This window comes from Gymnoscopelus braueri (genome assembly GCF_963280865.1).
Source record: "Gymnoscopelus braueri genome assembly, chromosome: 4".
In the NCBI taxonomy this organism is placed as follows: Eukaryota; Metazoa; Chordata; class Actinopteri; order Myctophiformes; family Myctophidae; genus Gymnoscopelus; species Gymnoscopelus braueri.
In genome coordinates this window covers 45,728,911-45,752,075 of record NC_137605.1, presented here as the reverse complement: position 1 = coordinate 45,752,075, position 23,165 = coordinate 45,728,911, and the positions used below count along the sequence as shown (strand labels likewise).

Genomic DNA, 23,165 nt, shown 5'->3' with positions numbered 1-23,165 from the left:
AAAGCACCTACTGTATTTCAAAACTATAATGCCTGCGGATTAATTTGGGCAACTTGACTGCTGACCAAGGGTCCCGACATAGCCAAATAGATTAAGGAGTTTGTGTCAGATCACAGTACGTTTGTGGACGACAGAAGTTTGCAGAAGTTACGGCGTCATCCAGCTGTCCAAGAGGGACACATTTATGGCCATCCGCTGCACCGCAGCAGCGAAACAGGATATTTGACTCACTCGGAACTGGCTCACTTTATATGGCTGTTGCCATGGCAAATCAAAAGAAAACACTTTCCCACCAGTGTTTGGATGTGTGTATTATGGTGGCTATGTGGTTCCAAGCCATGGAAGTGTGCATCATCAGTACTGCCCAGCCACTGCAGCTTCGCAAACTAAAGTCCTTGAGCTCTGAAACTGTTTCAGTTTCCACTCTGTCTGCGCTTTTGCATAAATGAGAGTAAGTGATTATATTTTGAGTATCATCTTCTGTCCCACCCCACTACGCCTGGTTAGTGGGAGAGTCTCACTGACACAGAGAGATGAGAGCGAGACAGATGGACAGAGACAGGGAAGTGATCTAGGCGATCTAGAAATATGATATCATGTTCCTGAGAGCGTGGAGAAGGTTAGTTAATAGCTTCAATGTACACTTCTTTATATAGTAGTGTGAGGGAGATTCTGGGTATTCCCAGCTATATTGAGGTAAACTCTTTATAAGCCGGCTGAAACAGGGGAGCACGACTTTAGTTCTCCTTACAGCCTATTGCATCACTTTAAAGAGCCACAACGGGAAGCATTGGTCATTCTCTTTATTTTTTCCCACCTGCCGGTTGCTTGTGACCCACAAAATAAACACAGATATGAATAGGCTTGAACTTAATATCACATCTATTATTGGATGCATTCTACCGGGCTGGAAATAAGCTACAGGTATCTGAATTGTTTAAAACGTCATGGACACAATGTCCTTACAACTGGAGAAAAAAAAAAGCTTTGTAAATATGTGTGTATATATATAGAGAGAGCGACAAAGTTACACCGATTTTACAAGATCACAGGGTCCTGTGTGTCTTTTCTTCAAATGTCAGACTGTGGAGCACATCAGAGACAAATGTCAAACAGTCAAAGCACAGCTCTCTGACTCGTTAATGCTCACAGACTGTGTTTAGAGGGAACGTTGTCCAGTGATATCCAATATGAGAGGTGCAAACTGGACACCTTGTGGTTGGTGGCTTACTGAATGGCCCATGTGTCTCGGATAACACTATCAAATCCAGAGTGTTCACTGAACTCAGAGAGAGTAGAAATGCACGTGTAAGTCTCAGTGTCTACGCTCTCAGGACTTTGCAGTGTGCATTCATGCGAAATAGGTGTGTCTCTTTTTCATCACTAATCTCCCAGTCGAACAACCCACTCTTAAACTGTGTGTGTGTGTGTGTGTGTGTGTGTGTGTGTGTGTGTGTGTGTGTGTGTGTGTGTGTGTGTGTGTGTGTGTGTGTGTGTGTGTGTGTGTGTGTGTGTGTGTGTGTGTGTGTGTGTGTGTGTGTGTGTGTGTGTGTGTGTGTGTGTGTGTGTGACAGCAAGGGGGGGCGTGTGCTTGCCTGACATGGTATGTGTGTGTGTAAAGACGAGTAGGTGGGCGTCTCCGTAAAAGTCGCAGAGCTACAGAACGTGCTTGAGCATTCTCCATAGGTGTGCTATTCCATACTTGACTTTGCTGTTATTCTTTCTCTCAAGCATATTGTTACAGTACTGTACGTCTGCTTTTACAAAGATTTGTTTGTCCTTTCCTCCCCGCTGTCATTCAGTCTCATTTATGAGAAGGACTCATTTTTCCATGCCAGCTTCTCCCCAGCATTAGAAGAGAAGGAAGGTAGGAGGAGCTGTACAGAGTGTGTGGCGTTCTCTCTCTCTCTCTGTTTCTATTTCTCTCTCACTCCCTCAGTTGCACACTCTCTCTCTCTCTTTCATTCTGTCATTGCCGTCTCGGCAGCACGGAGCCTGTTCACTTAGAACAGCACATTCTGAACTTTGTTTAGAACTCTTCCCGCTGAGGAATATAAATTTTCTTCACCGGGGAATCGAGGGGAACAAGAAGAAGCTGAAGAAGAAGTAAGGTGAAGAGAAAAGAAAAGGATTTATTAATAGTTTTTCTTTTTTTAATAACAGTTGAAAAGCACGTGGCAGCTGGTTTTGCCACTGGACCATTACACAGTCCAAGGAGTGAGATCATCCAGTTATTCGTCTGTGTCTGGTGCTGTTAGTCATAGTTTTTGAGGAGGCAAACAGTCCTAGAGCACAATGGTGGCTGGAATGGTGATGCCCCTCAGGGAGCTGAGGTCCATCTATGAGCTCCTGTTTCGAGATGGTGTCATGGTGGCCAAGAAGGACAAGAGGCCTCAGACCATGCACCCTGAGATAGCAGGCGTGCGTAACCTGCAGGTGATTCGTGCCATGGGTTCCCTCAAGTCTAAAGGCTACGTGAAGGAAACGTTTGCCTGGAGGCATTTCTACTGGTACCTCAACAACGAGGGCATCGTTTACCTGCGCGACTACCTCCGCCTGCCTGCTGAGATCGTCCCCGCCTCCCTGCAGAGGGTCAGGAGGCCAGCGGCCACCCTGGCGATCGCCCACCGGGCCGCACGGGTCCAAACCGTTGAAGGTCCCACCTCTTATGTTCCCAAACCAGGGGGCAAGGCCGGGGCAGAGAGCCACGAGGCGTTTACTGAGCGCCAGGGCTATCGCCACAAAAGGACGGGCGACGGAGAAGAAGAGGGCTACTCTCATGGGACCCCCAGGTTCAGGGGTCGGCAATTTTCCGCCGAGCCCGTCAGACCAAAAGCATCATGGGAAATGGAGGACCAGGCTCAGCCTCTACCCAGGAAGGGGAGGGGCTTCCGCAGTGAAACGGCAGCCATGGAGGTGAGCCAGGTGAGAAATGTTTCTGTGGCAGGCAGTGGCAGTAAGCCAGTCATGGCCAGTCAAGTCCAAAGGCAAAGCGCTCAGGTGATCCAGGTTCAGAAAACATCCTCAGCACAGGAAGTTTTTCAGACAAAGGCAGCAATGCCATTACCTGTGGTTGCAGTGGCTGCAGTGGCTGCAGGTGCTGCAGCATCAAAGCTTTCTGATGAACCCTCTTCTATCAAAGCCAATAGGGAGAAGCCCAAGACTGGAAAAGAGGCTCCCATGCAGCCAGAAGCTGCTGCCATTAAACCAGTTATCTCAGCAGTGTCTGTTAAAGAGGTCAAAGATGAGAAGATGAATGGGGAGGTGTCAGAGGAACCCATTAAAGCAGAAATGATGGCTCCAGCTGAACATCAAATTGCAAAAGAGCAGCCTCAGAGAGCGGCTATAAGTGGTGTTACTCAAGAAACCCCCAAATTCCCAGCTGAAACTGCCACGATCAAGTCTGTCACCTCAACACCTCCCTCTATGCAGCTGAGGGTAGAAGAGACCAAGGAAGAGGTGAAGGTCCCAGCTAAAGCATCTTTTAAAAAAATGGATCAAGAAGAGGCTAAGAAAACTGCCAAAGTTTCTGTCACTATGGAGACCTCCGTGCTCCCCAATGAAACTGACATTAGCAAGCCAGCACTATCTGCTGATGTAGTCCTGGTGGAGAATAGCATTGAAGTTAATCTGACTCAAGAGCCTCTTGATGTTAAAAACTTGAAAACAAAACTCAAAGCCGTTGAAGTGGCCAAAGTTGCTACGGTGACCATTGCAAAGGAGGCCCCGAAAGTGGCTGTTGAAACAGCCATTACAACGATGACTACATCAGCACCCACAGCTCCTGTTGAAGAGTGCAACAGTGTCACAGAAGACACTACAGAGATACACACACTGTCAGAAGTGAGTACCAGTGTTACAATGACCTCACAGGTCATGAAAGCGGAAGAAATACCAGTGTCCGTTGAGAGCTCCAAATCCGCACTAGAGGACACTGTGTTATTGCATAATGAACCCTCTGCCCCCCAGCACAATGTTAACATCATCACCACTGAAAAGGTTGTGGAAATAAAAACAGGGATGGAGGGAGGCTCCAAAACTAAAAAGAAGAAGAAGAAATCTAAAGACAAGGCCCTTGATGAGGTGACACTGGATGCAACCAATTCTCCACCCCTAATTACCCCACAATCATCACACTTATCTGCCACCATAATGCCTCCACAAGAAAAGTTGCCCGAGGTTAAAAAGCCTGTTGAAATAGAGATAACACAGGAAGTGGCTGATCAAGTTGTGGGCCAGAGCAATGCTAAATCAGGACCAGCTCATTCAGATCAACTCTCTATAGTGCCCCCGGTGGAGGTTGCAGTCACTGCACCGATGGCAGAGAATGTTGAAGTGACCAGTGTACACAAAGTAACACAGGGACCACTATTATGCTCTACTGATGAGGTCACTTACTCTAAGCTGACTTCACTGACCCACACGGAGACAGTGAAATTTGAGACTGTAACTGAGGTGGAAATAGTGACCTTACAAAAGACGGTCAAAGTGGAGCTCACACAAGAATGCTCCAAACCTGCAGAGAAAACCTCTGCGCAGCCAATAGAGTTGCAGGAACCTGCAGGTGAGCCTGCGGCTAATTCCCCAGCAACCATAAACATAGCTGTGGAAGAATCCTCAGAGGCAGAGGAGAAAGGGAAAAATCAGGCTCTAGCTCAAGTGTCAGAGACAATAATTACTGAGTCTGTCTCCCCACCTGCCGCAGAGCCACTAACATTCACAGAGGTGATATCAGTGCCTAAGGCCACCATAAAACAGGGTCCTGTCAAGGGCCCTGGGCCAGCAGTGACGGATGGGCCCAAAAAGATCTCTGTTGAAGGAATGTGCAGCAAGGAAATCACACAGGCAGCAGCTGCTCTCACTAAGGCCCAAGCAGACAAAGGGGAGGAGGAGCCAGCCCTGCTCTCAGAGAAAATCAAGCGGGAGGGCCAGAAAGAGAAAACATCCTCCTCTGCGAGGGAAGCACCCGCAGCCAGAGAATTAGCGTCAGCAGCAGTAGAGGCAGTCGGAGCTGAGGAACAGGACAGCCCCCTCACCGAACAAGGGGAGCCTCCCATAGTTGTACAACAGTCGGCCACTCAGGCAGCCAAGCGCAGCGCAGAGCAGAGGGAGAAAAGACTCTCCGTGACTGAGGCCTCGGAGCAGGAGGAAGACAGGAAGAAGGATCAGGACACACCCTCTGTCACTGCCACACCTGCAGCCGCCCAGCCACACCTGGGAGACACCTGTCAGCCCGTAGACCCTGAAATTGACGAGGCAGCCATGAGGAGGAAGATTGTAGTGGTCGAGGAGATCATTGAGGTGAAGAAAATCTCCAGTCCCGAGGAGGCTGGGGGTCAGTCGCCTCCTTCACCTGTGAAAACCGAGGAGGAGGAAGGAGAGGAGCTGGACCTGGATGTCCTTGAAGCGCTGGCTATTGAGCGGGCGCTCCTGGCAGGGGCAGCAGCGTGCGGCGCACAAGGAGCCTCACCTGACGCAGAGTGGGACCACTCGCTGGAAGACCCTGATGAGAAGACCTGGCCTAACTTCGTAGAAGGTAAATTACTTTACTTCCTGTCCTGCCCCAGCTGCTCTGCTTGCTGAATGTGATGTCACAGCTGCTGGTCGGGTTTACGCCCCTTCTTTGAAGCATGGGAGGTCTGTGTGTTTGGGGGGTAGGTTGATCGAGTGTCTAATTGCCCTATTGTGGTATCATATGCTTATCGTGTTTTATAGTCTGACACCTATATTTTTGCTGTGATTTGTTTTGACTTCTCGTTCAAACCATTGTCTGGGAGGATTTGATTATACTTCTAGTAGATTGAAGTGACATATCACAAAGCCCATCCCTACAGTACAGTGTATTTTTTGATGTGAGCTGGGGACAGTTTCTCTTTGGGAAAAGTTTCAGTGAGATGACTACAGTAAGAGTCACTTTAGATACGGCTGTGACCATTAACATATGTATGTGAAGATACATGTGGTATTGGTGACACTGTAATACTAGGGAAGTTGCTCACGCCCTAGTGTAGAATGTAGATGCTATGCATTTCTTTTACAAAAGCAACAAGACTGAGATGCCTCTTTTGTAGACAACCACAGGTGAAAAGTATGTTATCCACAAATGGCAACATGCCGCAGCATAGATGGTAAACAAAACATGCCAACACACATCCCTAAGTATTATCCCTCAGCACATTGATGGGCTTTAGTAGCAATCATCTCTCAATAAGGACTTTATACTTCAAAACTCACTTTTAACAAAGTTAAGAAATTCTAGCTTATTTTTGGTATTAACTGAGCTTTTTGAGCTCTCTCTCTCTCTCTCTCTCTCTCTCTCTCTCTCTCTCAGTCACAGCAGTAGTCTCAAGAGGTATCTTTTGTGTGTTTGCCAGCTGTGATGATCCAGACTTTCAGTAATTCCAACAAGGTGGAGCCGTGTGTGCGAAGCGTGCAGCCTCGCCTGGTCCCCACAGGGATAGACTTGCGGGGTGGAGGCGAGGGGAGAATCAATGACAGAAGGGGGGTGTGGTGCTTTTGGGAGCCTTTCTCCACTTTGCTCCATTAAGCCTGTGTTCTTGGCACAATGATAATGTTCCTGGCTTTCTCCCCTCTCTTGGGTAAGATAAGACTGGTCTGGAGAATGGTCTGTGTGCCCCCTCGCATGTTACGCAATGTTTTGGTTAGGATGTGGGGGTTGCGTAGATGATATATTATCGTAACCTGCCTCGGCTGCCTGCAGTGCATTTTACACTCCTCTCCCCCGGATTGGAGAACAGAAAATGTCTGGAATGTCCAGAAAATGCTTCTGGTACACACACTAAAATGTCAGTGTTAATTTAACTCTGTGTAAAAATGTGTCCATGATGGTGACGATTTTAGTATGTACCGACTCATGTATTGGCTGAAATGAATATCTGGGTTTCACTTCTGTCACACACACACACACACACACACACACACACACACACACACACACACACACACACACACACACACACACACACACACACACACACACACACACACACTACACAGCGTGAATCAAATGATGATTCTGAATCACTGTCTTATGACTGGACTTGAGTCATTTAATAACTTCCACAAAACAACTTGGAAGGTTATTTGGATTTTTGCAGTCTTTTACAGAGTGGATAGAGAGCAACGCACATGGGCGTTGTCTGTTGTGGGTGTGAGCAAGAGGAGACTTGGGAAGTTGGAACAGTTTGCTCATAGTTCTCTGGGTGTGTTTGTTTGGTTCCACACGTGAGAGTTCTGCAGGTCTGGATCTAATTAGCTCCCTTGTTCTTGGATCAATTTTCTGTGTTAGTCATCAGGAAAGAAGTTCTTCATTCTGATGTTAGATATACAGTATGGTACTAAAGCCACACAAACGGCAAGCCCAGCTCATCATAAGATACAATTCATCCTGTATACATTAACTATATGATCATGTTTTGTTTAAAATATCCAAAATATAAAAAAACAAACTAAATTAAGGCCTAATCTTCATCATGAATAATATGTAATGATCACATTCTAACTGCATCCTCAACCTAAGATTTAAAGGGACGCATTACTGTAAGTATGAGGAAGATACAGTGTGTCTCTAGATGAAGACGCCACTTTAATCTAAGCTCACACATACACAGCAGTGCCATCACAACAGATGACCACTCCACACTATTTTTGCTAACTCACTGCTGACATCTACTGTCTGCTATCAGTCATTGTCAGCCAGCTTGGATAACCATCTGTACAGACGAGATTACCACACTGAATTCCTAAAATTCCTATCAACACTTCATATTTTTGTGGCCTTAATGTGCTGTAGCTGTGTTTTATTATGTTGTCAATCAAATAAATACTATATTTTATACAGAATCATATTCAAGATGAGCCTTTTTTAGTGCAGAGACCTAAGTCACTAGGGCATCCATGGTATGTTGGCTAATTGAATAGCTGTCACCAGAATCAGCCACACCCAAGGACCGCGCTTTGGTGTCTGTTTATCTTGTTCAAATGAGGCATCAATCAGTAATAGCCATGTGGATACCAGGTGCATTTGGTCAAGCTGGTCGCATTAACTGGTATCATTTGAAACATTGCTCCTAAGCTCCTTTTCACGAGAAAAACTGGCTCCCAAGTCTGAGATTCCAAGGACACACTCACACCCCTTTGTCGGAGACTTTTACTGTACCAATGAACAAAGGCCGGCTGTGACATTGTGTCTGTGACATTTGATTACTGATGAATGAAGCGGGCTGTGCGTGCTCAAACAAAAGCAGTACAACAAGTAGAGATTGTAATGAGCCTGAAGCGGCATTTAAAGTCTACCCACCGCACATGGCACCAGGGGCTATTAGAGCAAGTCATACTGTATCCCAGACATGCCATTTAGTTTCTCCAGTCTGTATTTCCATCTCTGAAAGTATGCCCAGTGCATTTTTGTGTAATTCATCAAATGCTTGCTATACTCTCCCTTTCATTACAGCAGAACGTGATTGTTTATTTTCTGGTTTGCGTGACTCACCCCAGACCAGTCTCAAATCAGTTAGCCTAAATTACGAGCCTGACCTTTCCAAGGTGAAAAAAACAACCAGGGGACGGAGTCCTGTTAGACTTGTGCCCTCTATCAATAGCCTGTGTTGTGGCTCGGCAGCTAGCCGGCGTTGCTGTGTGGGGCTGGCAATCTCGCCTCTGTTTTGCTCAAAACAAAGTTAACCAGTCTAGCTGCTTAAGTCTATCTCTTACTGCTGACTCTACTGTACCTTTGAAGTACCATCTAAAGTTCTATTGGACGCATCATGAGAGGATATGTCAGGATAGAGAAATGGAGAAATATAAAAATTAATTAGTATTGATAAGCCTAAATAGCTGCCTACAGCACTCTAAGTATAATTCTGGGTATACAGGAAGATCCTTTGTGTTAATTTAACTCTGACAGTGTAAAATGGACCACTATTCGGGTCCATTTGTCCACTGCCAGAGTTAAATTAAAACAGAGGATCTTCCTGTGTGCACAGTGTACGGAGCCCTAGCTGTGTATAACTCTCCAACAACGGAGTGCTAACTGCCAGTTTGTATTGCCTCTCGCTGGCATCCACAGAGGAAAAAGGCTGCTGGAAGCAGCTTTAATTGCCGTCCAGTGCAATCTAATGAGCTCTGCCTGGCCAGCGCCAGAGAATGAGTGGGTAAACTGCTGTAGCCATGGAACCATCTGCTGCCCACTGTAGGCACAACGCACAGATCGATAACATGTGGCTTATATTGAGGATTTGTCCAAGAGTGATTGGGATGTTAGTCATTTCCCATGGTGCATTTTTAACGTCACAGAGGCTTTGTGGTTTATTGGAGTTGACTAATAAAGGTTGCATACTGGAAGATTGTTTTGCTTTGTGAGCTTTCTATAAGTGGAAACACGCACACGCGTGCGCGTACGCCTAACGCACACACTCCCGCCCCCCACTGACGTCTTCCACACATTCTGCAGTGTGTTTATACTTGTTTCAAAGCTCAACATATAGTGTTTGACTTTTACCATGACCCTCCCGTGGGGTGTCTTTTCTCAGGAGATAACACACTGTCTGCCGGTTCGTGATCGATTATTAACTGGAGCAGAGCAGGACCAGGAAGATTTACTGTGTATCCGAAGTATTCCGAACCACTCCCGTATTAGGAGCCTAGGTTAGGTTTCTGTGGCATAAGTGAGCCCAGAGGAATCTGTTTCATGGGGTTCACATTTAGAATACCTTATGGGCTATAAGGGCAGACTCGAAAGATGAATGGATTGTGTACAGTAGGTCATGGGTTCATGCAGACATGTGAGTATGCCAGCTAGTGATTGTATGCCATGAACCTCTCGAAAGCCCCCACTTGGTGTCATTGTATAGCCGCCTACGCTGGAGAGACATTCAAACGCAGTGCCCACATTTCATACCTGCTGGCCCAGGAGAAGAGACTAGGGCCAGCTGGCTGTTCTCCAGGGACTGAATGAACTTACTTTCAACATTACAGTGAAATGACATGTATGTCAACACTGTCATTTACAGTGCCATATGCATAAGCTCGAACGTGCTATAGTTAGAATATGTACTGTAGACCATTACTGGGCTTCCAAAAGCAATCGGGGATGAGCATTAAGGGAGGTCTGGGCCTCTCAGACCATGCTAAAACATCCTCCACCCATCTATCATTCACTACACAACAGGAGTTCCACTACTGACATCCAAGCAGGCCAATTGCCTGTTTCTTTCTTTGTGCTGAAAGATTACAGAGTTACACATGAAGTAAACATTCCTTAGTCCTTATTCCTGATGTGTTTTTTTTTATTTCCTTCCTCTGTTGCTATAATTTATTTCTGTTTCGATTCAGTTACAACGGTTTTCCCCTAATGACATCCAATTCACAATCTCATACACAAACGAGTAAGCTATGTACCGTATGGCTTCAATGTGCTTTCAGGCACAGCAGGACTTAGGTGATGAGTCTAAGTATGTGCTGACAGTATATTATGGCTCTGCCATATGGTCATCATGCTCTATCTCACTCTACGGAGTGCTCTCAGGTGGTTCGGATGGGTGTCTTGACCAGGTGGAGACCTGTGACTTAATCTCACAGAATACGTCCACCGTCATCGCTCAATGAGGGGGGGTGGAGTTTGCCTGCGTTTCTAGGGGAATCTCCAGGGACGAAGTGCAGCCAAGTGGCCGCCAGCGAGCTTCCATCAGTTGCTAACTCTGACACAGTGTGATCATCTGGTGGATATTTATAACCCGCATACAGCACCAGCCCTCTCCCCCGGTCCACACACCCCTCTCAGCCCCCCAGGATCCTGCCCCCTTGTCAGTCTGCCGCCCCCCACCCCCTCCCTTAGCAAACGGTTAGGCCAGCATAGAGTACATTGACAAGTAGAGGGGCAACAGGGCAGTGGCGAGTGAGCAAACAGGAGCCTCTTCTTTTCCCTCCATTCCCCCCTCATTTCAGCTCTCTCAACGGCCTCCTCTTTTTCTCCTTCCCGTCTTTTAAATGAAGATCATTCCTGGTAGGTTTACATTGTATGTCTATATGTGGCTCTTGGCCTGTCCGTCCTTCTGGCTCTCTGTTTTTTATTTTATTTTATCATTGCTGACTAAGGGATTTCTGGCAGACACAGTGTGTGAAATGTCTTTGTGCTTAAATTAAGAATAACGTTGGCTGGGTTTCTTTAAGGTTTCTTTAGCCTATTTGTTGCTAAGGCTGCCTGGTGCCGACCCTCTACCTTTAAGAAGTGTCCTACTGTCCTTCCATTCAGACTGACATATGATAGACATGTGCATCAACAGCGGCAAGCGGGTGTGACTTAAAGAAAGACATGTGCGGGGGTGTGTGTGTGTGTGTGTGTGTGTGTGTTTGTGTGTGTGTGTGTGTGTGTGTGTGTGTGTGTGATGGCTCGCTGTGGTTGTCTTGGCTATTTGCGATAGCTGTAAAAACAGGGCCACCTGTTATTGTCTCACACAAGCAGTGGACATCTGTGAAAGCCTGTTTGTTGTTGTTGATGTTGTGTGGGGGTTCTGTGGGAGGTGAGGTCAAACATTATAATGTTATGGTATCTCAGTGTCACGCCACCCATGTAGTCTTGTTGTGTGTGTCAGCGTTTCTCAAATGGGGGTACGTGTACCCCTAGGGGTACGGGGATGTACTACAGGAGCTACATGAGAGAAAGTGGAACATGGACAAATGTCTGTTACTGTTATGTTTAATGATAAAACCTCCTGACCTGTAAGGTTTCAACCAAATTAAATAAAAAACTTGATTAGCACAACTGTTACTGAAAGAAAGCAAATACTTATTTGCTTTATGCTGTTTTATTTTGAACATTGACATCAAACTGGACTTACTGCAATGTTTTGGCCAATGTTTAAATTAAATCTGCTTAGGAGGCACTAATTGCTCTCTCACTCCATTTCTGATTTGTAATGTTATATTTTTCAAAAGGTGGGTTATCATTAATTCATAGCATCATTATGCTAGTTGTGGTTTTCTAAGCAAAATGTTTAGTAAAGGGAGTACTTGGATTCAGAGATCATGAGGGTACTGAGGATACTGAAGCCAAAAAACTTGAGAACAACTGGTGTATCGTAATGATGTTCAGTAAAACTAGATGACTTTCCTATCTCTGAGATGTTAGTAGTTTTGAGATATTCATTTCAGTACATTCAGTACATGTTGCAATCACACAGTGTGATTTAATAGGAGGTATCTGGGGATGAGTAAGAGATGGGATGGGAGGATTTCGTCAGAGCGATGGATGTTTAACATAGTTGTTGGGGATAGGTCAAAAACAAACATGGCTCACATACGGTATTGTGTGCTTGTGTTTGGCATGAATTAGGCTATATGGGCTGTTTGACACATGGTTAGCCAGAACACTTCATAACAATTAAGTAAAATGAAAGTTTATTTTTCCACACTTTAATTTTTGTGGAAAAATTTCATCTACAGTAGCTCCGACTACTGGGACAGACTGTGAATAAAAGTTATAAAATTCATAAGCATTACGGAATATCTAAATCCCCACTAAACATGAACTATACTGTAGCTGTTATACCAAGATCACATGAATCAGAGAAGTACATAAAATAATTGAGAAAAAAACAACAGACGATCCGTGCACTTAGGAGTAAAAAGGAGGAAACGCCTTTATTTATTAAACGGCAACTGCCAACATGTTTCGACCTTGGAAGGTCTTCATCAGGGCGATAATTATTGAAACAATCAGTTGTGAACTGGAACCTCAACATTCTCTTTTCAGAAAGTAAAACTTGGAAAAGAAGGTGGAGTAGTAGTGGAATCTCAGAAATGTTTTCGTTAACCCATTAAGATCTGAGGCCGATTCTACTAAATGTCAAACAGTTTTCTGAGTCAGTGGTTCTCTTCATGTCAAGGACCCCCATCTCGGTCCACGGCCAAATGATAAGTATTTGGCCGTGGACCGACGGACCCCCATCTCAAAATATGTTCTTCCAGGGAACCCAAGAACCAAAGATTCGATTTAAAAATGTTAGCTTTAAAACAATTATACATTCAAAGATTTGCAAAAAATGTCATTGTTTTCAAAAATAGCAGATCTACAAGCTCATAGCATGGCACAAAGTGATGCGCTATGAGCTGCTATTTTTGAGTAGCCAAAGTTTAAAATGACACAGATACTTTCCCGTTATTAATGGGTTAATCCAGAATATGAATATTTGCTGTGCCAATCATATGTGTTTGAAGAGAGCCACGTGAACAGTGTGACTAGATAGGCTAAGATGAAGTCTAACAAGCCCATTGAGTGGAGTGTACTGTTAACACTCTGACACACTGACATTTAATCACACAGACGTGACGGATATTCTGTACGTTGGGCGGACAATACAGAACAAAAATAACACCGCAGACATGAGATTGGCTCTGCGACGAAGGTCCAGAAGAAGCAGACAGGGAAATCCAGTAAATCAAGTAAATAGTCTCAGGGTGGAGAAAACTGGGGGAATTCTAAAGGTGTCGAATGGCATGTCCTCTTTTTAAATTCCTTGCTCGCCCCCTTCCTAGTCCTACTGCCCCGCCCTCCCAACCTCGCTCCCCTTTCACCCGATGCCCATCCACCTGTCATCGCGAGCAAATCTTGTACCCCGGGTAATCAAGGTCCTAATGCCGGCAATCCCCTCAGGACACGTACTCCCCGCCCTGGTGGTTTTGGGGCACATAATCACCCTCATCGCAGTCTGGCGCTTGAGAAAAAACAACGGGCAAGGTAAGGGATGCGGGATGCATTATGGGATGAAAACTGACCTTTCAACATTAGGTCCCCATGGTGGAGAAGGAATGAAGTGGATCAACTGGAAGCTGTGTTGAGCCAATATTCTCCTCCTCTACTCTCTCTCTCTATATCCTCTCTCAGTTCTGCCCTGTTGGTGGTTGACCCTGCACTGTCTGTAGTTTTGTGCTGATACACAGTATAATGATATTTTTGGTGTCTTATAACCCCTTAAGGGATGGGTCTTGGAACAAGACACGAAAATATTGATTAATTAATTAATTAATTCATTCATTCAAACAAACAAACAAACCTAGTGGTTGGAGATGGCAGTAATGCAACCGTGTATTTTTTGGTGTGTATCATACCAGTAAATCAACTTAAATTTGTGGCTAAATATTGTATTATCATATATTTTGATATCTAGCCTACATAACACCCACTAACACATCTTTATGATTTGAAACCATGTGCATCTAAGGTCACCTTCATAATTGTAACCATGCAGTTCATTAGTTGTACCTCTCAGAGACGTATCCAGTGAAGATACCACCACTTGTTTCTCATGCCAATTACTGCCTGGCGATTGAAGTGACTGCCAAAGGGATTAGCCTTCATTACCCTGAGACTGCACAGTAGGCCTCCAACTTTGTCTAGCATTTGTGTGACCTGAAAGTGACAGTCTGGAATGGCAGCCCCCCCACCCATAGCCGGTCTCTTCTCCACCTTTACACACACCCAAACCTCCACCGAACCCCTTTTTTGTTGCATAAAAGAGGGAGCTGAGTGCTGTTTCTCGTTGTGGAGAATTTCCTCAGCAATGAGTCTCGTTTGCTGTGTCTTGATGTGTGTGCGTTTGTGTGATTGTGTATTATTGAGACAGGGCGTGTATAGTGTGTCTTTAATAGGATTAAACACTGTGTGTAGGTGATGGCTCAGTGCATCTGTCAGGTTGGAGACTGTCCCAGTACCAGGACCTGCCGCACCCTGAAATGTCAGACAAAAGTTCAGAGAGATGAGTGCACAGGTGTGCCCATCCGTTCAACAGTAACACTTTGATCTCTCTGTTTATGTTTAGGCTGGATTCATGTCATGTCAGTGAGACACGAATGCCCAGGGAAAGCAATAGGATCTTTGATCTTAATGGCTTTATTTTTAGATTCCGCGTATGATTCTCCATAAGGCATTAAAATGTTACCAAACTTGCCTTAATAATTTACTCGGTGTTGGCTAAAGTGCTGGCTCAGTGCGCAGTTAATTTGAAATAAGTTCATTGATCATTCTGTCAAATCAATTGGCATTTAAAATTCAATGATAACATAATGTTTTACATAAAGTAGGCTCACTATGGAATGGAATTCAGTGTGTTAGATTAACTACACTGTACTCAAGCAAGTTGTGTCATACTGAACTGAAATTAATGGAATTTGATGGCTTTGAAAATTAAACGAACCGCTTTGCTTTAGAAAAGGTCCAGAAATGAATGTCAAGTATTATGAGTTATAGTCATTGGACTGAACATTCCAGACCACTGATAAGGTCCTTTTAAGTATTAAATGTAGGCTTTCCTTGATGATATCTTGAATCTTGAATCTTGATATGCTGCTCTTCCTCATAGTGGCTGTCGAACCAGGTCTATCAGTTGAGTATCAGCTGTATCAGCTGTCCATTTTCACTGGCACCAGTTTTAGCACGATGACAGCCCTGTCCCCCGTCCACTCACTCACTACCACCTCAGCTAAAGTTATCGCAATGAGGTGCATCAGGATCACACTATTAGGCCCCCCAGGGTTTCACCATCTTCTCACTGTCAGAGCTTAGCACGTAGTCAGATGTACTTTGTTGCGCTGGTGGTCCGGAGGTGAGAACACGGACACATACACATGCACACTCCTTTGACCCTGTAGAAACGAGGTCAGCTAAAAGGTTGTGAGGAAAAGGGGAGTGGTCAAGTAAAACTGTAAACACTCTCTCTTTCGCACACAAAAGTTGCATCACTCTGCATTCTCTCAGTGACCTCTGACCCCTTCATCTGTGTTTGCTTGCCATTTCCCAGGTAGCCATACATGGCACGTTGTTGCCCCTGTGGCTAAGCTAGCTAAATATACCAGATTTTCTTTTATATGCTCAGCTCCTGTGCGTGTCTTTGAAAACGCATGCTCGTTGAAGGGTATTATTATAAAGCGTGGGTTTTAAAGCCAGGCTTTTAATGGCATGTTAGATTGCTTTGCATAACTGGCTGGGGAAGAATTTTCCTATCCAGTTTTTCTCAGGCAACACAAGTTGAACAGGTGCACTACTCAGCTAAATCAAGCCCACATTCTTACTCATCGTCCTCACAGAAGGTTTGTAGATAAAGAATGTGTCACGTCACTTATAAATTGCCACTAAAGTGCAACTTCCTGTTTGAGTTACAAAGGCCAATGCTCCTATTGTATTTGACCATATGTTGTCAGCTCTCAACAATCGTTCCCCGGTTGTCTCAAAGATGACGGTAGAGTGTCACAGCCCTGTGTGACCGACATTTTTCAGAAAATAGCAGATCTACAAGCTCACTATGCATTTTGAGCTTGTGTCAGCTATTTTTGAAAATATTTGAATAGAGCATAAGTGGTTAAATAAATAAAAATACCCTTTTCCAAAATATTAGTCAAAACAGGGGCAGCCAAAGCTGAATGGGGAGAGCCTGCCTGTCCCGGGTTCGATTCCTGGCCCTGGCAATGTGTCAAGGTGTCCCTGAGCAAGGCACTTAACCCATAATTGGCCCCCTGCACTCCTCTGTGGGCTGTGTGAAGCTGAAAACAGAAATTAAATTATTATTATTAATTAATATCGGTCATCTGTCATCTAAGTAAGCCTTGTTGAGCCATGAGGCCCATGGGGCAGAGGCCTATCTCCTGTTTCTGTTGCGTGAGGCAGCTTGATGTACAAGTACACCCCTTGGACATGACGCTAGTATGTCGCAGGGACTTATATTACCCCCAATCCAACCCTTGATAATGAGTGCCAAGCAGGGACATCAAATCTGTCATCTAGGACTCTCCAAAATTGGCATTGTTGGGCTGTAGTAGATACAATTTGAACCTGGCTCTGGTTTGGGCCTGGCCTTTGGAAAGTAGTGTGTGCTTCCTGGAAACAACCACCACTCCTACTCCGGAGGCATTCAGGCATTCAGTGAGGGAGGGCAGCAATCGAATACACTAGTGTGTCATGTTAATGATGCCAGGAGCTGTGCGTATATTCGAAACAACCCATGTCCTCCATGCTGCATTGGCACGGCAGACATAACAGAAAGCTCCAGAATTTCAAAATAAACAGTGAACACATGCACCAGGAGTGCATTGGGGACCCAGGGGGGAGCATATACGGTATCTGCTGCGTTTGTGGTTGAGATTGTTGGCTTTTTCTGGCCTCTGGGCCCATAGAAACACATCCGGTCCTATAATGGAGGTTTATTTATAGACCTCTTGAACCCATCTGGGGATTTCTCAGTGCCCCCCTTGGTCCCTTGGTCCACTGCGCTGACATCAACACTGTTTACTTTGCATGCACCATGTGTTTCGTGTAGCTGTTGCTATTTCTCAGTCTGTGACCACTGGGGTTTCGGTAAACCCAGGGACAGCAGTAGCTGAGGGGGTAGAGAGGCCGTAATCAGAAGATCACCGGTTTTCCCCCCCGGCCTGCCCAGTATATGTGCCGGAAGTGTCCCTGAGCAACACTTAACCCCTAACAAGCTCACAATTATGTTGTGAGCTTGTAGATTTGCTATTTTCGCGGAATGTTAGCCCAGAAAGAATAGGGACGCTAGGATTCAAGTGGATGATAAAGGTGTACCTTTATTCTACTGAGATCTAATGAGAATCTTCCTACTGTAAATGGATACTACCCTTTCATCCTTTCTATCTCTCTGAAGTGTACATTCTTATGACTGAAAGGGCTTAATTATATGTTCCCTTACAAGTACAGTTCACAAACTGTTGGTCGGTATCGGTAATAACATTATAAAGCTCTAAGAGCCTATGTCAATTTTTTATAATAATAATAATAAACTTTATTTGTATAGCACCTTTCATGACATGAAATGCAGCTCAAAGTGTTTTACAGAGCAAGAATACAATTACAGTTACAACCAATTTAACTTTACAGGCAAGTATTAATGAAACAAAGCATGCTGCTACCAGCTGAGCAGTTTAAACCTGACGCGACCCAAAGCCTCGTCTAGTGGAATCCAGGACAGAGGTCAGTCTTCTGTAAAAGGAGTAGACTGAATATTCAGGTCACTGTCCCTTTTAAATGTGACCTAGGTTCTGTTCAGCTGTGAGTGACCTGTAGTGACCTGTCATAAAGTTTCACCTCCTAAAGTTGACTGGCGTTGGTCAGTGTGGGACAGGCTGACCGCCCACGTAGGCCATTCCATTGGCTAGATTATAAATCAGCACTGAAATAACAGTGTGTTATTACATGTATTGCTAGGTGATGGATTGTTTACTGTTGTTTGTTTATCCTTCAGTGATTTTCCAGGTTACACGGTAACACTGAAAACTACTGTATGGCGATAGCAATTATTATTCATTTTTTGGGGGGAAGGGGGGGGGGGGGGTAAAACATTCAATCATGGTACTTTGTTGGTTTTATGTGGATTTCTTCAGGGCTCACTAAACACACTGTAATCACACACTAAGAAGTCCTGTCAAATGTCTCACCTCTTTGTCAACTTGTGTATTAATTAGCCAAATGCTCACACTTGAGCAATACCCACAAATGCAATCGTTTCTTTTATCTTTCTTTTGTTCATGATGAATTTGCCTAAGCAACAATATTATTGAAAATAAATAAATCACATCTGTGAAACTATGATACAAAAAACAGCATATATCAGTACAATTAGCATATCTGATAATGATTTTGGCAACATTATTTAAAACATAAACAAACAGGCCTCAACTTCAAAATCCTTTGTTAGAATTTTCACAATGGGATTACGGCATCCAATTTGAAGGTCTCTTGAATGCTTTCCATGCCCTAGGAGCACAATAACTATAGTTTAAGGTCAGGTTGCTGTGATCACACAGGCAGGTGTGGTGATTTTACATGGAAGGGCAGGGCTTCCACGCAACTGTCACCTGCGAAAAAGTGGTGTGTCTTTTTCTTTAGTGTTTTTTTCATGGCTCGGGACCAGCTGGCACATGTTGTCAGTTGCACACATGTGCTCCGGGGGACTATGGGACTACCACCACGATCATCTTAAAAGGACCTGTTGCTCGAGTTCCCACAGGGAATAATGGCGGGCGCAGAAATACCTGATGCTTCTGCCGATATGTGGATGTATGCCGCGCGTACTTTTGGAATGACATATGAGCGGCAGGACTATCTCCATGAGATAAGCTATGCAGAACGAAGCAGATATTTGTATAGTAAAATGTGTTGTGTAGGTGAGTTGACCAATATGGATATGGGGAGGAGTTACACAGCACACACAATGGGAGTGAGACACAGTAGTACAGCCTACTCTATACAGGCAATGCCTCTCACGTAACGTTGCGATTTATTATTAGATTTTGTTCTCACTGTTCACTTGAATTGATAGTTAATCTCTTATTTATTTATCTTTTATCCAACCATTATGCCAGATAGACTATTATAGGTTGTGTTTTGTACACTGAGCAACTTGTTCTCAGCAGTAATTATTCATACTATGTTACTATCTTCTTATAATTAACTACACCAGTTGCTGTCTGAAGATACTAAAGCAGTATCTCAAATAGAAGTGGATAGGTTAGTGTAAAATGTATATGGCGCTATATTTGTCAAGTCAGAGTGAACAATATTGACCTGCTGTTACTGAGTAACTAAACAGATATGAATTAATGTCTTGGCCTTAACTTGCTAAACTTACAAATATGTGTATAGTGAAGGTAGTGAGCAATTGGCAGGGTTTTATTGACTTTAGGAGCTATTTAGGAGTTCACAATCTACTGTCACCCTTTAACCCTTTACACTTTAATTGCCTTAATTGCTCATGACACACAATATATATATAAAGGTGCAGACAAATTACATGACATTTTTTGGTCCATTACATTCTATCTACAGTACATTTTGTAATTCATAATGGAATCTTTCAACAATGCAACATGTTCCTACTGTAGTTATTGTCTATTGCAAGGAATATACAGTATAGTCTCATTTCAGTTCCAAGCTAAACACACCACCTGGACTTGCTTGTGCTTTGGCACAACCTAGTGGTCAGAAATGATAATGCCCTATTGTCTCCCTTTTAGAAAGAAATAAGCATAGTTGGTGTGGTGTTGGTGGTGACTTCTGTGTCTTCCTTTCCTCATGAAGTCTGTGATTCATGAGAGACTCCAATGGCTCTGTGTCTAAAAATACTGTTATGAGTAAGAGAGGACTAACCCTGCTCCCGTCACACCAGCTACTGTGTGTTTCGGGACGTTGCTACAGCAACGCTTCTCAAGTTCCCCTTTTTCCACATTTACGCAGTCCTTTCAAACTCATGAAAAAGACCATATGGAACGGGGATTTTAACGGAACTTAGATTTGAATGGAACTCTAGGGGGAATGGGAAGCCTATGCAAAAGGTAATAAATGCTGGTATCTTCAATGGCTCTATGAATTTCTTGAGGGAAAAATACAAGCACCTTTAAGACCCGTGTAGCTGCAGTTTGACAAGCTCACCCGTAGAGGGAGGTTGGGTGTCAGATTTAGTTTTCTGTGTCACAGAGGTCGGGATCAACTTGGCATCAAAACCACTCCAAATGCATTTGCATTGCAGCCAAATGAAAGTCGAGCGAGACACAATGGTGAAGTCCCAGATGTGGGACATTCCGTAGAGGCTTGTGGGGCTGTTTGTGGCTCAATTAGCTATTTTAAAACTCAGCTGTCGGAGCTAATCCAGAGGGGTTAAATTGGGTTTACGGATTCAACTTCAGCTCTTACTCGGAGCATCTAAAACCTGCAGCCTGGCCGTAGCTCCATGTGGGTGATGGTGGCCAGTGTGTCAGTCTGGGGACACTGCCAGCCATCCCTGTGATTATTCTTAGCTCAGACATCCAGTGACTCCTTTGCATGAACTGGGCCATTGTTATGTGTGTTGCATACTTTCTTAACACAATAATATCTTAATGTTTTGTTCATAATTTGGACTTGTATGTATCTCTTCAGAACAGGCCAGTACATTTGAGGCAAGCAACTAGCAAGGTTGAATATCACAGCTTTTATTTATTTATTTTTAACCCCAAATGTTTAAAAGGAGGTAGCTTTTGTGTGACATTTTTTTGTGACAGTTCTGTTTTGCTGTGCTATCACTTTACAGCAGTGCCCAGTGTTGCCATGTCCGCTTATTATAAGCAACTTTGGGCTGTAAATATTGGTGGTTGAGTTTTTTGGTCTTGTTTCTAAAGTGTAGTTGATTATTTAGGCTTGTTTCCTAATGTTTATAAACCAGTGGTTCTTAAACATTTTCATGTCAAGGACCCCCAGATTAATATGTATTTGTCCCCCCCCCCGTACCAGATCTGTGTTGTTAAAATGTTCCAATTTGTTTTTCCTTCCCAAGACTCTTTTGACAATCGCAGATCTACAATTGTTCACAACACGCCACGGCGTGAGCTTGTAGATTGGCTATTTTCAAATAGCCGATGTATACAGTATATAGGTTTTAAAGGCCCACGTGGCCTATAGTCGCTTCTTTTGGGCTTGTTTTCCTAGACCTGGTTGCTTATTTCTCTCACAAAATCTGGCAAAACTGATAAGAGTCATAGTCAGATGAGGTGGGTTTTAGGGTGTGTACTGGCTGTCTCTGGCTTTATTAACATTCCATTCCCTGCGGGGTGTGGCAGTCAGCTCTTGCTTCCACTTGCTTTTACCTGTGTGATAAAAGTGAGGGAAAGTAGGGGGGATTAAGAAAATGGGCAAAAGATAAAGGAGTGGAAGGGAGAGGGGGAGGTGCACAGAGAATGATGAGACAGAAAAAGAGAGAGAGAGAGAGAGAGAGCGCACCCAGTAACCTAACCTGTGTGATTAAATCCTTTCTAAGGCTTTCTCCTCCCTTATGGTGTTGTCTACCTACCCAGCCCCTCTCTAAACCCCTTAATGTCTTCAGTAACACTGTGACTTAAAGCCCCAGATTGTAGATTCTTTGTTTTGTTCACTAATCTGTTTGTTTTCCATGATAATGGTAATGGTTGTCGCTTAAAAGCAGATTATTTCAGCTCTAAAACAGCCGTATGTTTGCTGTGTGTATCAGGACTGAGAATCATGTATAAATAACCGTGCAGGGAGCAAGAACGGTCTCTGCACTCACTTTTAAACTGTCTTAACATTTATGATAAGCTGTATAATAGAAAATAAAAACAGGGAGTCTCCACAGAGTTGAAGATTGTTGATTTTATCTTTTGTTTATGTGAGTTCCCCAACTAACCTCTGCCCTCTTAACTGCAGAGGGAATGTCTCCACTCAGGCGACCTCCTCCCTGCGCAGCAGTAAACAGCATCTGGTTCGATGTGTGTCGTGGAAAATTGAGCAAAAATAAATGAGCGGATTTATTGAACACAGACCAGTGATTAGAGAGACCATTTTTTATTGAAACGGAGCCCCCAAACTTTGTGAAGCACAGTCAGGAAGTCACGACAGCTTGTGTTGGACTCCTGAAGAAAAGCTGCTGTCTTTATTTGAACGAAACAGCCATTTTTAAACAGCTGTCAGCGTGAATCTATAAGCTCTCCCCAGAATGCATGTCTTCACACAGGATCTAGATTTTGTTTACGGTAGTTTACTGGGAAGAAATCCTCAGCTATTAGGTTAAACCTACTATGGGTTTAAATATACCCAGGGGCTAGTTGAGTATGGTGTGTGGTTTGTTTGTTTGTCTCCATGTGCCTTTAGGTCAAGATTTTCTACTTTTAAATCATACTGTATTTGCTTTGGAGAAAGAAAAAAACTACACAGCAAAATCTCAAGTGTTAATTCAACTCTGAGGTTGTAAAAGTGGTCCCAGTAGGCCGGGTGCCCCTTTCTGCACTGTCGAAACCACAGTGCTCAGTCTATGACGTACAGTCAGTGTGGGAACAGAACATGCAGCCCACTGTCCCCATCCCCTCCCTTTATAGGAAATAGATAGAACCTCAAACTTTTCATTTACAGAGAAAATGCTGGCTTCGGAATCACACCAAACAGTTTCTGCTTTTAAAAAATCACACCCTGTGTGAAGTGGGCGGTGTCTTGCTAGCTAATCACAATACTGAATGGAGTCGATCAATCATGTACAAAGGATAAATACATTTATTGAAACACTCTTTATGATGGACAAAACCATAACTTGAAAAAAACCAAATTTTGGTTTTTTTCAAGTTATGGTTGCTTATATAGGGCTATGCACATGTGTCAT

At 44.0% G+C, this 23,165-nt stretch overlaps 1 protein-coding gene across 16 annotated transcripts in view; it reads left to right on the top strand.

Moving 5' to 3' along the window:
• Positions 1-23,165, top strand: part of plecb (plectin b) — a 144,309-nt gene that overhangs the window by 57,253 nt on the left and 63,891 nt on the right. For 4 of the 16 annotated variants that reach the window (XM_080426589.1, XM_080426587.1, XM_080426588.1 and 1 more), the window contains exon 1: positions 1,770-5,536. The exons of 6 other annotated variants lie outside the window; for them this stretch is intronic. In XM_080426589.1, the coding sequence (XP_080282715.1) occupies positions 2,296-5,536 (3,241 nt within the window). In that variant the 5' untranslated portion in view covers positions 1,770-2,295. Of the gene's footprint in view, positions 1-1,769; positions 5,537-10,892; positions 11,024-18,999; positions 19,192-23,165 lie in introns of those variants that run through there. 6 more of the 16 variants (XM_080426585.1, XM_080426583.1, XM_080426590.1 and 3 more) reach the window with 5 other exon arrangements.